This window comes from Macrotis lagotis, chromosome 7 (genome assembly GCF_037893015.1).
Source record: "Macrotis lagotis isolate mMagLag1 chromosome 7, bilby.v1.9.chrom.fasta, whole genome shotgun sequence".
Classification (NCBI taxonomy): Eukaryota; Metazoa; Chordata; class Mammalia; order Peramelemorphia; family Peramelidae; genus Macrotis; species Macrotis lagotis.
The window spans coordinates 202,271,127-202,286,918 of record NC_133664.1 but is presented as its reverse complement, the minus strand read 5'-3'; the positions used below and the strand labels follow the sequence as shown (position 1 = coordinate 202,286,918).

The 15,792-nt window shown below is 34.8% G+C and overlaps 1 protein-coding gene across 5 annotated transcripts in view; it reads left to right on the top strand.

Moving 5' to 3' along the window:
- ATF7IP (activating transcription factor 7 interacting protein) overlaps positions 1-15,792 on the top strand; it is a 137,193-nt gene that overhangs the window by 50,322 nt on the left and 71,079 nt on the right. For 3 of the 5 annotated variants that reach the window (XM_074194544.1, XM_074194540.1, XM_074194543.1), the window contains exon 2: positions 14,623-15,683. In XM_074194544.1, coding sequence (XP_074050645.1) covers positions 14,630-15,683 — 1,054 coding nt within the window. In that variant the 5' untranslated portion in view covers positions 14,623-14,629. Of the gene's footprint in view, positions 1-36; positions 269-2,028; positions 2,083-14,622; positions 15,684-15,792 lie in introns of those variants that run through there. The other 2 variants (XM_074194541.1, XM_074194542.1) reach the window with 2 other exon arrangements.

Below are 15,792 nucleotides of genomic sequence, written 5' to 3'. Positions count from 1 at the left end.
TTTTTTTTTCTCTTTATGCACTTTGTTTTTCACAGGGTCTAAATTCTTGGTTTAGTACTTGCCCTCATATGCTTCCCTTGTTGCTGGGCAGGCTTTGTGGAAACAGTGTCTCATTGGTTTTCAAGCAGCTGCTTCTTAGAGCCAATCAGATAGTGAGTGAATTTCAGTTCTCTACCAGTACTGAAGTAGGGAAACATCGAATGATTTATTTTTTCTTCTTGGAGAACATGTAAGCTAAAGGATATGGTTGCAGCAGGCTCCCTCTGGGGTATGTTTGAAAAATTACAAGATTCATCTATTTTTGAAGGGGAAAAAATTTTGTTTATTCTATATGGGTTAATCATCTAAAATATTGAGTATAAATAATCTTTTAAACATATATTCCAATGATGAAATTCCCTTGTATTTATTTTTATAGTTTAAATATTGAAGGGGAAATTGATGTTACAAAAGGCAAATTTCCTCAGAACTTACATGAAAACTTGTAATCAAACCATTTTCCTTTATGCTTGGAAGAGGTGATTCAGATCTTCTATAATTTGTTTCAAAGGGAGTAATAGACCATATTTAAAGCAATTGAATTTATATGAATTCAAAACAAATTATTTTAAAATCAGAATAAGATGTTATTCTTACTAGTTATTGGGAATTTTAAACCCATTAAATCAATTAAACTAATTACAGTAAAATACCATAGATGATCATAGGAATCTTTTTAAAAATCAGGATAAAATTACAAATTAATATTTTGGAACTAGGATAATATAGCAAATCCTTTTATTTTGACTGGAGTACTGATTTTTTGCTGCTTTTATTTATAAATGCTACAATGTTTAGCTTAATTTTAAGGTATTCTCATTTTCATTACACAAATGTTTTCTAGAGTAATGTGACCTTGTTCTGGGGCTGTCTTTGGTTCTCTATCTCCAATTCATTCCATATCTAGAAAAACAGAGTTAAACTAAGAATAATTTTCATTAATGAAATAGGACTTATTAAACAATTTATTATTTTGTGTTATGTTATTATACTATGCACAATAGTAGACTTGAACTTTGATGAATAGTGTATTCTAGATGACTTATGCAAAGAACCACATTACACTGGTTTGGGTTCCTTGTTTTGTTTTACTCTCCTCTGTGACCTTCTCTTTGTCTGTCTCCTGTTGCCAGGCAGGATTCAGAAATCCGTTTGCTCATTGGCTGATTTATGAGCAGCTCTTGAACAGCTTCTTAAAATTCTTGAGCTTTTTGAGATGGCAGATTGTAAGCTAATACTTCTCTTTGTTGTTTTGTAGCAGTGATTTAAAAAAAATGGAACAGGAGAAAATGTACAGTTTGGCATAGGAAACAATCTTTTAAAATTTTACTTAAAGAAAAATTTTAGTTTTACTAATCCATTCTTGGTTATTTTACTCCTTCACCAGAGTGAAAAACCCTTGCCAATGCTGAAAATATTTTATTAGAGATAAATTATTTCCAGAAAATTTATAGTAATTTTCACACTCAATATATAATACAGGTAGATAAAATTATTAAAAATCTTTTAAATGACTATCAAATGAGATATATACTTTTTTTGCCAGTAGAGCAAAAAGAATTAAAAGAACAAATTGATAAAACTTTTTGAATATTTATGTCTGACATTGGGAGCAATTTTCAATTATAAAATGTAAGCATTTTATCCTGGAAAAAAATTGATATATAAATGATGCTGATATTAATAACCAAAAGGTGTATTTCTTATTTAGAGTGATTAAGATAATTAAAAAGTCATTAGCACAAACGAATTCAAAAAGATACTAAGAACATTTTTTAACATTTTGTTTTTAGCTTATGTTGCCTAGCTTAGAGAAGGTTGCCACCCTTTTTTTGATATGTAGCCTCTCTAAGAATTCCTTTTATTGATGCAAAACAGACCATCAAAACAAGATGCTGATTGGTCTGCAGAAATATGGCTATACCAGCCTGAACTGGTTTGCCAGATACTACTTCCTTGTCACTTCTGTTTTGTTTTTATTACCTTCAGTTCCTGAAAAAGATCTGTTAATGGCTGCAGGATGCTCCCTTGTGGGTATTGATGGTAATTATTCTTTATTTCTCTCTATAGTTCAACATAATAATTTATTAATGAAGCAAATGTTAGTTTTGTGATAGAGATACTTGTTTAATAATAGTCCTTGATTATGTTTGCTGTGTTCTGGATATTAAGAAAGTTAAGTTCCTATTTCGTATTAAACCTACCAAGTAAAAAAATTTATTTTTGAGGATCATGTCTTGACATCTTTGTTTTGGTGGTGTTATTGTGTGTGTGTGTGTGTGTGTGTGTGTGTGTGTGTGTGTGTGTGTGTGTATGGGTTAATTATATATTTTCAAATGGGTATGGATATATATAGTATGTAGAATGAAGAATATTTTTAAATTAATTGTGCACAGCTACCAGATTATATAGTATTCTTGTATGACTCTAGAATGAGGAATCTTATTTCAAAATGCCCTTTTTGTTGTTTTATTATTGCATGTATTAAAAGGAATTTTTGATCATTAAAAATCTATTTGAATAATTTTTCAGTTTACTAATTAACTTAGTTTTGTATTTCAAGTTGCAAGAACAAGCTATTTGCTTGCATTGACTGTTAATGCCTTCCTGATTAAAGCTCCCTTTGAGCCATTTGCAACCTAATTAGTCATTTTTGTATATTATGAACTGAACAAATGACTTTAAACAATTTTCTTAGGGTAAACCTGTGTATATATAATCCAAGTCATTTTGTTCCCATTTTATAGGTCAGGAAACTGAAGTTCAGAAAGAATGACATGCTAAGGGACAGTAGGAATTTGGACTCAAAACTAGATGTTCTGATTTTAAAACCATTATGCTTTTTCTCACCAATATGAGGCCAGCTTCTACTTTTTAATTATCTGAATTATCTTATCTGTAGAAGCTTCTGTTCTCCCTCCTAAATGATGACGTGACCCTTGTGCTCTAGCTTATGTCTGTAGATCCTTCAGTATAATGCCAGCTATCATTCAGGAGGCTTTGTTCCTTCATTGAAGCTAAGTGAGTATGACTGACCTATATATCTCAAAGTTTATGGGAACCAACTCAGGAATATAGTTAACATGAAAGATTCCAGATCATAAAATCTACTGGACACTAGCACAGTAACTTCTTTTTCCTCTTGGAGTGTTAAAGAATTCATAATCCTGGTACAGGAAAGGGGAGGAAAATAATTGGAGACTTGCCTATTGTTTTGTTTTGCAGCTTTGTTTCTTATCTTTGTCTCTATAGATGGCTTTTGTTACAGAGTTCTATATCTCTTAAGATTTATTTTAGCCTCTTTTAAAGGGTATTAGACCTTTCCTAACAAGAAATTGCATAGGGAATTATATGAAGCAGTAGCTTCCTTTTTACAGTTTTTTTTTTTGCAAGGCAAATAGGGTTAAGTGGCTTGTCCAAGGTCACACAGATAAATGATTATTAAGTGTCAGAGGCTGGATTTGAACTCCTGACAACAGGACTGGTGCTCTATCCATTTTGCACCACCTAGCTGCCAGGAAGCAGTAACTTCTTATTTTAGATTGTAATACAAGTAGATTTCTCTACTTTTTACACATTCCTTCGGTATAAATACTGATTTATTGATTTGCCACTGATTTTTTTCTTAAATGCCTTAATGTATTCAGTTCAATTCATCAAGCATTTAACTGATTAAAGAAAAAACAAACCCCTCCCCCAAAATGTTCCTGTGGAGTTTACATTTTCCTAGGAGTAGAAATGAAAGAAGAAAAGCCTGAACCCGAGTTGTAAAAATGAGCAGAGGGAAAGAGGATATGTGAGAGATGATATAAAAATTGAATATGTGAGACTTGATGACTGGTTGTCAGTGACAGAGAGGAAGCCAAGTGGTAAAGATGATTGAATGGGGAAGCACAGGGACTTACAGATAAGAAACCCAATAACTATAATGAAGATGGTGCCAAAAAGAGGAAAGTTAGGAAGCCCCCAAACTCTCACTACTCCTTTTTTTTCCCTTTGGTGGTTCTTTTACAGTTCGTTTAATTTCATTTTTTGAAATTGGATTGGTATTCTGTCAATTCAGGCATTTTTAAATAACTATTCCTCTATTTCTTTAAAATTTTCCACCATGCTGGCTAAATATAATTGTGCATAGTATATTCTGATAGTTTATTTGCTTGTTTTGGGGATTTATATTACATTAATTTTCATTAGGAATTTTATTTTCTTCTCAGGTTAGCTAAAAGCTTTTTAATTTGTTAGTCTTTACAGATAACTTAAAAATTTTGTGATCAAGGGCATTTTTGTTTTGGGTTATCGCCCCTTATTTTTAAGATGTCCTCTTTTTTGCTGTCTTTGGTGCTACATGATTTTCTAAAAAGTTATGAGTGCTCTTATTTTATGTGTATTGCCAAATCCTTTTTTTCTGAGTACTGTTTTATCTGCAACTCTGAAAATTTTTAGTTTGTCTCATTGTTATTTTGTGTAGTTATTTTTCCTCTGATGTATTCTTTGCCTTATTCATTATAGCAAATAATTTCTTTGTGCCCTGGCACATGGTTTATTTTTATAAAGGTATCCTGTGATATTGAAAAATTTTACAATTTTGAATGCTAACATTTCAGCCTTTTTAAACTCTAAATTCCCTAAGTGTGTTCAGTTCTGTATTTTCCCTTGGAATCCTAATTTTCTGTTAGATTTTTCTAGGTCTGAGAAAAGAACATTAAAGACTCCTATAAATATTGTTACTGTCTTTTAGTAATAAAGATAGCCTCTTTTATGAATTTAAATGCTGTGTATATCCATTGAGGCTAATTGTTTCATTATTCCTTTCATCATCTATAATTCCTATGAGATCTGCCTCTCTCTTCATCCCCTCTCTCCCTTTCCTACTTCCCTTCCATAGTAGTCTGGAGATAGGGGAGATTGTCCCTCTATCCCTGTCTCCTTTAATGGAAAATGTAAGGAATTAGCTCAAAGAATCCCACCACATTCAGCATATGAGAAGAAGGAAAGTTTTATGTCTCTTGATGGTGTGAATTTTTATTTTTGATTGCTTGTTTTTTGCAGTGCATGCTTTTTTGAATATTTTGAATAAAAATAAGTTTTCATTCTTACCGCTTATTCCCATTCTATACATATCTTTATTTTTTTAGATTTAGTTTAGGGGTAGATCACATTTAATTCGGTTTTGTTTTCTCAACCATTTTGTCAAGGTTTTCATTTTACTGGATTGTTTAATCCATTCACATTTAAAATTATAATTGCTAGACTTCTGTCTTTCTCTATTTATATTTTGTTATTTTAGTCCATATCCATAACCTGCTTTTAGATAATTTATTAAGTAAAACTTCTAAAAAATTCTGTATTTAGCACCAAAAAAAGAGAGCATTTCTATATAGAGAGCAAAACAGAAAAATAGAATTGCATTTGCATCCATGAATTTGTACAACTCTTAGTTTTCTTTGCAAGGGAGGAAATTTGTACAACAAATTCAAAATGTTATTTCCAAAGCTTTTCAAGGAAACTTTCATTGTAAAAAGAGAAGCAAACCAGCTTGGGATTCTTGCCAATACTGTTTTATAATAAATGAAAATATTGTGTTAATTTTTTGAAAATGGTCTATTTAAAAAAGTCTTTATAAACAGAATACTTGAAGGGGTGGCTAGGTGACTCAGTGGAAAGAGCACCTCCCTGGAGTCAGAAGTACGGGAGCTGAAATTCGGACTCATACACTTAATAATTATCTAGCTGTGTGGCCTTGGGCACGCCACTTAACCCCATTGCCTTGTTAAAAAAAAGGAGGTCGAGAGGTAATTTGGTCAGACATGAGTGAAATAGAAATGTGGGGCAGGTAGATCAGGTAGTTGGCTAGTCTTCCAATATGTCTTTTCCCATTAATTCCAAGTTTGTACACTTGTTTTGTTTCATACTTTTTTCATTTTAATTTTATTGGGTTTCCTCAAGGATTATGTCATTTTGTTCTACATTGGCTATCTCCCATCTTTGATAATTGTCAATCAGCTGGAAGCCATTAAGTACCTACAGTTAAGAAATAGACACTATTTTGAGAAAATAAATTTTAGATCTGAAAGAAGCCTTGAAGACCTTTGAGTCTGACCCTCATATTTTCTTTTGTATCTGCTGTATGACTTGATAGCTGGCATATGGTATGTGGGCAGTTTCTTTCCTACTTCGTTTTTCTACTTAAAGGTCTTTTGATGAGATTGCAGGTTTTCAGGAAATTTTAAGCTGTGTTACAGAAATCCATGTCTTTCTCAGATGTGTCATTCTTAGCTAGTAGTTCACCCACAACCTTATATATTTTTTTAAACCCCTGTCATCTGTATTCTTAAAGTATTCAAATTCATATCCAGCTATCATAGCTAGGAGGAATTCTTCAAATTTTCTCCTTTATCTTTAGATGAATTACCAGAAGGCCATTTGACCATTTTCAGAAGTCATTGAATGCACATCTAGTGAAGCACTCAACTCATTTTTCACATCAGTTTAGCATTTTTCATTATAATCTTTCATTGTCCTGTTATCCTCCCAGAATGATCAACCGCCACTACTTAGGTCTTTTTCCTTCTGACCAACTTTTCTCCTCATGGCATTTGTGAGATTTCTTTATTCCTTTAAGCTCCACATTCCTTTAAGCTCCACACCATCTTGGTGGGCATGGGGGAGTGGGATGGGTAGGGAGGGAGAGGGTGGTGTCCAGTTTCCTTAATCTAAACATAAGGGTTCTTGAAGGACTACAGTAGTTGTTTTGTGCTGCCCTCATTATTATGACAAGTTCTAATTTCAATACCCTCTTGTTCCTGATTGTCATTGTTCTTAAAATATGGGTTCATAATTGTACCTAATATTCCAGATGTGAATATTCTTATTTATAGATTCTAAAATTTCATGATTCAATGCAGCTGGAAATTAAATTAATTTTTGCCACTATAGCACAAGATTATTTTGAAAACATGAATTTCTTTTAACATGATCAGTATATTAGGAAATAGTTTGAATTTCACATTTGCTTATGTTCCATTTTTCCCCATGAAATATCAGATGAATGATAAAACTGAATTCTAACTAATCTGAGCTATATTAAAGTACACAAAATAAACATGCAGATGCTTCAATCATCAGCCTGCCATCTCATTTACCACATAAATTAATTTTATAAGGTTGTATTTTTCTATTCATGTTTATGAACTTTTCTATATTTAAAAAATGCTCATTTATCATCTTAAACATATCCAAGCATCTTGGCTCAAAAACATCAATCAGTACATTCAAGAAAGCTGTATTGGGGAGAAGTTAGAAATAATAAAGCATTTAAAAAGAAATGAAGAGAATATTTCAAATATTCATATTGCTGACTGTCAGAGACAACCCACGAAAATAAAAAAGAAACATTCAAGAATGAAAGTATCATTCTCACAACCCACACATGCCCTGTGGGTTTTATTGAAGTTTTGTATAATACAGTGATTAAAAATTAAATTAAATTTATTGACTTACATGGTAATTTTACAAAATCATTTTAAAAAATCTTAAAATGTGATATGTTCCCTTTTACTTGTTATTTTGCATGATTTTCCACTGAGTTCACAAAGTAATGATAAAAATTTTCATTTGTCATGAAGCATTTATGTGTTAGATATTAAAAATACCTTTGATTAAGAGTCTGTTTTCTGTATCTAGCCTTCATTATAGCTTATAGGTTTTCAGTGTGTCTGAGGTCAGATTTGAACTCAGGTTCACCAGATTCCATGGATAGGCTCTATTCACTGCACCACCTAGATGCTCTATATTGGTTTTCCATTAAAGCAAGCAAGATCCCATTCTTGTTGAAGCATGTTTGTCATCTCTTAGATAAAGTTGTTTTATTTAAAAAAAATTTATTTTCCCTCAGCTTCATGTAAGAATAATTTTTACTTTTTTAAAAAAAATTATGAGTTGCAAAATTCTTTGTTCTCTTAAATTTCCCCCTGACAGTAAGCAATTTATTATAGATTATACATAGTTCAATCATGCAAAACATATGACCATATTGATCATGCTATGAAAGAAGACAGACAAAAAGGGGGGGTAACATGAAAAAAAGTGCAGGAAATGCAAAATATTGTGCCTCTATCTACATTCTAACTCTCTCTGTTCTTTGGAGAGGTGTATATCATTTTTCATTATGAGTCCTTTGCAATTGTCTTGGATCATTGTATTTTTTGCCTCTCTTATATTTATTTATTTTTATTGTTTGTACAAATGTTGGGGTTTTTTTTAATACATTACTAAAATATTCTTGTTTAAGAGTGAACATAGGGGCAGGTAGGTGGCACAGTAGATAAACCAGCCCTGGAGTCAGGAGTACCTGGGTTCAAATCCAGTCTCAGACACTTAATAATTACCCCATTTGCCTTGCCAAAAAAAAAAAAAGCCCTATTAAAAAAAGTAAACATAATACCCCTTCATGAGCAATAAAGGAAAGAGAAAAAAAATTAAAATTAGAAACAATAATAGAGGCAGCCAGGTGGTGCAGTGGATGAAGCACTGGCCCTGGAGCCAGGAGCACCAGAGCCCAAATCTGGTTCCAGACACCCAACAATCACCCAGCTGTGTGACCCTGGGCAAGCCACCCCAACCCCATTGCCCTGCAAAAACCAAACCAATAGCAATAATAATAGGGGCAAGCTCGGTGGTGCAGCGGACAGATCACCAGCCTTGGATCCAGGAGCACCTAGGTCCAAACCTGGCCTCAGACACCCAACAGTTAACCCAGCTGTGCGGCCCTGGGCAAGTCACCCAACCCTATTTGTCCTGCAACTCCCCCTCCCAAAGAATAATAATAATAATAATAATAATAATAATAATAATAATAATAATAATAATAATAATAACAACAACAACGCTTCAGTTTCTGTTCCAACATCTCTGTTGCAGGTGTTTCACATTCTTCACAAAAGCTACTTCCATATTTTTCCACCATTGCCATTGCTGATCACGACTCCTTCCATTTGTACTTCCCCACTACCATATACTATATTTTCTCACTCCTTTCACTCTGTCCCTCTTAAATATGCTATAAGGTGACTGAGTGGTGCAGCAGACAGATCACTAGCCCTGGGGCCAAGAGGCCCTGAGCCTACATACCACCCCTAAGGCCCAGCAACCAGCCAGCCCTGTGGTTCCAGACAGGCAATCCTTTCCCAGCCCCTTGCAAGAAGTAAAAAAGAAAATGTGTTATATCTGACCACTGTGTCCCACGGTCCACCCTCTCCTCCATCATTCACATCCTCCCTTCTCTCCTTCTTTTTAGATGTCTATACCCCCTTGAGTATATATGCTGTTTCCTCTCCTAGCCACCTCTGATGAGAGCAGAGGTTCCGTCATTCCCCCTTGCCTTCCCCCCCTTCCATATCATTGCAATAGCTCGTTGTAATAAAAAAATAAATTTTATTATATGAAATGTCTTAGCCTATTTCACCTCTCCTTTCTCTTACCCCCATTACTTTTCCCTTTTAGTTTCTCATGAGTATTATCGGTATCATTTTTCTATGCAGGAGTACATGTAGTTCATCATCAAGTCCCTCATATTTTTACCCTTCTCCACTCTCTATGCTTCACCTGAGTCCTGTATTTGAAGATCAAACTTTTGTTCAGCTCTGGCCATTTCAACAGGAACATTTGAAATTCCCTTGGTTCATTGAAAGTCCATCTTTTTCCCTGGAAGAGGACATTCAGTTTTGCTGGGTAGTTGATTCTCAGTTGCATTCTGAGCTCTTTTGCCTCGTGGATTACTATATTCCAAGCCCTACAAGCCTTTAATGTAGTTGCTGCTATGTCCTGTGTGATCCTGACTGCAGCTCCACGATATTTGAATTGTGTCCTTCTGGCTGCTTGTAATACTTTCTCTTTGACTTGGGAGTTCTGAAACTTGGCTATAGCATTCCTGGCGGTTGTGTTTTTTTTTTTTTTTTATCTCTCAGGGGAGATTGGTGGATTCTCTCAATTTCTACTTTGCCCTCTGCTTCTAGGATATCAGGGCAATTTTCTTGTAGGAATTCTTTAAAAATGATATCAAGACTCTTTTCCTGATCATGACTTTCAGGTATCCCAATAATTTTTAAGTTATCTTTCTTGAATCTGTTTTCCATATCAGTTGTTTTTTCAATGAGATGTTTCACATTTTCTTATTTTTCATTCATTTGGTTTTGAAGTATTGTCTTGATTTCTTGTAAAGTCAGCGGCTTCCCTCAGTTCCATTCTACATTGGAAGGATTTGTTTTCCTCAGAGAGCTTTCTTATTTTTTCCCATCTGGCCAATTCTGATTTTTAAAGTATTCTTCTTCTCAGTAATTTTTTGAACTGTTTTATCTGCTTGACCTATGCTGGTTTTTAACATGTTATTTTCTTCACCATTCTTTTGGATCTCCTTGACTAAGCTGCTGACTTCTTTTTCATGTTTTCATGTTTTTTTCCTGCATCTCATTTCTTTTCCCAGTTTTTCCTTCTGTTTCCCTCCATTTGATTTTCAAAATATTTTATGAGCCTCTGTCATGGCCTGAGCCCAATTTCTGTTTTTCTTGCAGTTTTTCAATGCAGAAGCTTGTACTTCCTCATCTTCAGATTATTTAGATCCTTCTTGGGATCATAGACAATGTATTTCTCAAGATGTTCCTCTTTTATTTCTCTGTTTACTCATTTCCCCAGCCTGTGCCTAGTCTTGGGGTGCTTCATGAGCTTTTGAGTATTATTGGGGACCCCACACTGCAAGAACCTCAGTGTGTGATGAACCTCTGTCTTCCCTCCTGGTCTGTAGGTGACCACAAGTGTACTCTGCCACGGGGCTGAGGTGGGGGGGCCCTGCTGTTCTATGGGAGGGTCTAGACTGATCAGGATCTGAATGTGGTCAGAGCCCCAGAGTCCTGTTCCAGGGACAGAGGACAGACCTCAGAAGTCTCTCTCCACTCCACTCCCTTTGGTAAATTGAGCAAACAAGGTTCAGTTGCCTAGGGGCTCCTGCTTACTCCAGTTCTGCCTGCTTTGGTTTCCTGGATCTGGGCTTCCCAGGCCATGCTGCTTGCTGAGTGCCCTGAGGGTTGGGCTTCACATGCTTGCTTTGACAGAGACACCCCCCCCCCCCCCCCCCCCCCCCGCTGATCTTCCAATTTGTGCCCAGTGTTCCCCGGGGTGTAGGTTAGGAAACTGCCCCCCTCCCCCCATCCTCAGCTGCCAGCTGCCCGGGGCTGCCTCTGGGAGGCTGAGGTTCCTTCTTAGGCCACCCCTCCAAGCCTCCCAGAGGCAGCCCCGGGCAGCTGGCAGCTGAGGATGGGGGGAGGGGGGCAGTTTCCAGTGTTTTCCAGGTTACCTTGTACTGGAGAACTGCCTCACTTGGATCCCTCTGTGGGTTCTGTCTCTCAAAAATAGTTAGAATCCTTATTTTATGAGTTTTGAAATATTATATAGAGAGATGCTCTTCTCCTTGGCTCCACCCCCACCCCCATTACCCCTTTTTTTAATCTCCTTGGGATAAAGACCTAGCAGTGGTATTGCTAGATCCACCCTAGTGGATCCTAGGGTAAGCACAGTTTGAAAACCCTTTGAGCCTAGTTTCAAATTGCTTTCCAGAATGATGCATTAATGTCCTAATTTTCCTACATTCTCTCCAGTATTATTTTCTAATTGTCATATTAGTAGTACATTGATTTTTTTTTTAAGAACACATGTTGAATTTTTAACAGAACTGTTTGTACTTATTTATGTTGAGCTTGCAACTTTTACTTAGTCATCCTTCGCTCCAGGTTTATATTCTCAAATGAATTATTCTTTAGATACTGTTTCTCAATCTCATTTTTGTACCAAATGAGTTTTTAGAATATTTGTCCACTTTTTTCCATTTATTTCTTCTAAATATAATCTAGAAATGTCTGTTTTTAGAGCTTGCTTTAATAATTTGGTTTTTTTTTTCCCATCTTCCTCAAATTCCCTAAAAACACTACTTAAGAATTTGGAGTATTCAGATCTTTATCTGATATTTACTACTGGTTTGCCATTGTTCTCTGAGTGAGTTTCCATACCCATACAAAATGAGGGAAATGGATTGTTTACTCAGGTCACTTTAGCTTCTGTGATCACAATGTTGGGAAAAAAATGGCACCTAGGAAAGCACTAAACCTGTAGCATTTTGTGAGAAATCTTTTTTTCCAGGTCAAAATCTGTTCATCTTTGCTATTGTTTAAGTTTAATGTTAATTAAATTTAAATATCAACCACTTCAAACACTTACTAGTTGTATGACAGTTAGCAAAGGAAGGGAGAAGTGAACAAGCATTTTAAGTACCTACTTTGGACCAAGCACTGTGCAAAATGCTTTACATATATTATCTCATTTGATCTTCATAACAACCCTGTGAGGTAGATGATGTGATTGATGTTATCTGGTGAGTTATCTAGAGTCTCACAACTAGTAAGTGCCAGAGGCTGCTTCTGTTGAACTCAAGTTATTTCTGGCTTTCAGGTTCAGGACTCTTAACCATTGTGCTACCTGGCTGTCATTTAACTACTTATCACCTTAGTTTCTTCAGCTGGAAAATAGGGAAAACTATATTTCCATTAAATTTCACAGGATTGTTCTAGTTCAGAAGTTCTTCCCAGGACTTGAACATTTTGTATCATTTCTGTATGTAAAATTAGCATGAGAATCACAAGGATATTTCTGTAGATTCTCTATTACTTTTCCTGCAGTTTTTTTTAGTTTTTTTTTTTTTGCAAGGCAGATGGGGTTAAGTGGCTTGCCCAAGGCCACACAGCTACTTAAATTATTAAGTGTCTGAGGCCAGATTTGAACCCAGGTACTCCTGACTCCAGGGCCGGTGTTTTATCCACTGTGCCACCTAGCCGTTCCTCCTGCAGTTTTTTAAAATAAGTTTTTATTGTTTATGTGTCTGTTATCATTATGGTTATCCCCAATATTTCTTTGCCAGAGGACCATGTTATATAAGGAATATAATTTTTTAAGAAGAAAGAAAATAGCACAACTCATGCATTGGAGAGTCCAAAATTATGTGTAATATGTAATACTTGTGAACCTCTCACCTCCTGAAGGGGTGGGTAGAGGATATCCTTTCATATCTATTCATTCAAGTCATACTTTATTTTTACAGTTCTTTTTTGGAGGTTGATATGTGATTGCTCATTTAGGTTGCAGCTATTGTGTATTGTTTTCTTGACTCTGCTGACCACTCTGGATCAGTTCATACAAACCTTTCTGTGTATTTATCACACATAAAATTTCTTACAGCTTAGTAATATTCCATTTTATTTATATGCCATCATTTATCCATTCCCCAATCATTGGGAATCTAGTTTTGTTTCTGATTCTTTGCTGTGACAAATTATGGTATAGCTATTTTCATTTGAGCATATAGGAACTTTTTGGTGATTTTTTTTTAGAGGGGGGAGGGAATAAAAGTGAGTAGTTAATTGTGCAGGAAAAAGTTTCATTTTATTTTCAAAATTGAGTTTAGGAGTAAATGTTAATAAAGTATTAAATATTTATTAACTACTCTTGTCTGATGCTTGTGAAACATAAATTTTTTTTTTAGGTTTTTGCAAGGTAAATGGCCACACAGCTAGGTAATTATGTGTCTGAGACCGGATTTGAACCTGGGTACTCCTGACTCCAGGGCCAGTGCTTTTTCCACTGCACCACCTAGCCGCCCCGAAATGTAAAATTTTTATAGTGTAAATATTAACCTTGCTAGTTCATTTTGAGTTTAATGATTTTAGAATATGGTTCTTTGGTTATAATCTTGAAAATCTTTCATATTAATTTCAAAGAAATGAGCTAGTGGTAGGAGTGGACTTGAAGTCAAAAGTGACCTGACCTGTGTTCAAATCCTACTTTTTAAAATCTCATTGCCTTTGTGACTTCGGACAAACCTTTAACCCTAGCTTCAGTTTTTAAGAAGTAAAATTAAAGTGATATTACCAATAGTATATTTCTAATAGGTTCTTTTATGGGTTGAAATTGAGATAATGAGCTTAATGTTAAATGTCAGATATTAGAGATTATTATTGCTAACAGACAGTATGAAAATGATGCTGATTTTAAAATGGGAGGTGGCTCGGTTGCACAGTGGATAGAGCACAGGCCCTGGAGTCAGGAGTACCTGAGTTCAAATCTGGCCTCAGACACTTAATAATTTAAGTAGCTGTGTGGCCTTGGGCAAGCCACTTAACCCCATTGCCTTGTAAAAAAAAAACCTAAAAAAACCCTAAAATGAATGTGTTTGGTAAGCACCTTATTTCTCAATATTAATGTATTAATAGAGATGTTCTTTTTAAATGATAGTTTATAATATAGTATGCACATATACTAATATTGGCATTTAAGGAAAACTCTTGAAGAGTGAAGAAGCATTGACATATTTTTCATACTAGACTAAATGTTTTTCTGAAAGTTTCTCTCTTGAGACTAGTGATCCTTTTGTCAATACATGGTTCATTAGGCATGTTTTATTATATTAGTTTTATTACCATTTTATAGTACAAAAATGATTATTTGTATCATTTATTAAATATTCATAGTTCTTTTTATTTTTAGATTCAAAATGGAAAGTACTGAAGAACCTCAAAAAAAAGTCTTTAAAGCCCGAAAAACAATGAGAGTGAGTGATCGGCAACAACTTGAAGTGGTATACAAAGTCAAAGAAGAGCTGTTGAAAACTGATGTCAAACTGTTAAATGGCAAACATGAAAATGGTGACTCTGACCTAAATTCACCATTAGATAATACTGACTGTATAGAGAATAAGGAGATGAATGGAATAGAAGATGTTTGTTTGGATGGTGAAGAAAGGAAATCTGAATTGAAGGAACCCTCATCTAATTTCTTAAATATTGATATAAGAGAAGATGAAGATTCAAATCTAAAATGTGAAGCGGCATCTCCTAAAAACATAATTTATGAACCAGAGAAAGACACTATCCCTGAAACTGACAACACAATTCCTAATAGCAATAAAGATGATGATGATGATGATATCCTTGAAAAAAATGGCACAAATGATGAAAATTTGGACCAAAGAGAAAGAGAGAGCCCACTTGAAGAAAAAACTATAGTTAAAGAAAAAGCTATAGTTAATGATAATGTTGAAGCTGAGGAAGAAAAGCTGGAAACAAATAATGTACCTATTAGTTCTGACCTTCCTACTGAAGTTGAAAAGAATATGGATGAAAATCCTGTTACAGAGTCAACTTTTGAAGAAGCTATATCTAGCAGTATGGAAATAGGCAAGGATGCAAAAAGTGAAGATGATAAATCTCCAGGTCTTCCAGAAACCACTGATGAAAATGATCAAAATGATAAAAGTGAAAAAATTTTAGACAACTCAGACTCTATGGAGACAGATGAAATTATTCCCATTTTGGAAAAGCTGGCTCCCGCTGAAGATGAGCTTAGCTTTTCTCAAACTTCTCTCATTCCACTTGAAGAGTCAAACCCAGATTTGGGAGAAAAATTGGAAAATTCTCTAGGTTCACCATCCAAACAAGAGAGTACTGAGAGTTTGCCAAAAGAAGCTTTCCTGGTACTCTCCGATGAAGAGGAAGCTTCTGGTGAAAAAGATGTTGAAGTTGTCTTACCAAATGAATCAAGTTCTCCAGGTAAGAAAATTTAGGTTTAAATTTTGTTATTTTTCTTTATTACATGTAGATTGGATAATATTTAATGTATGGTTTGGATTTCAGTTAATTTTCACTGGCTTTTTCAAGG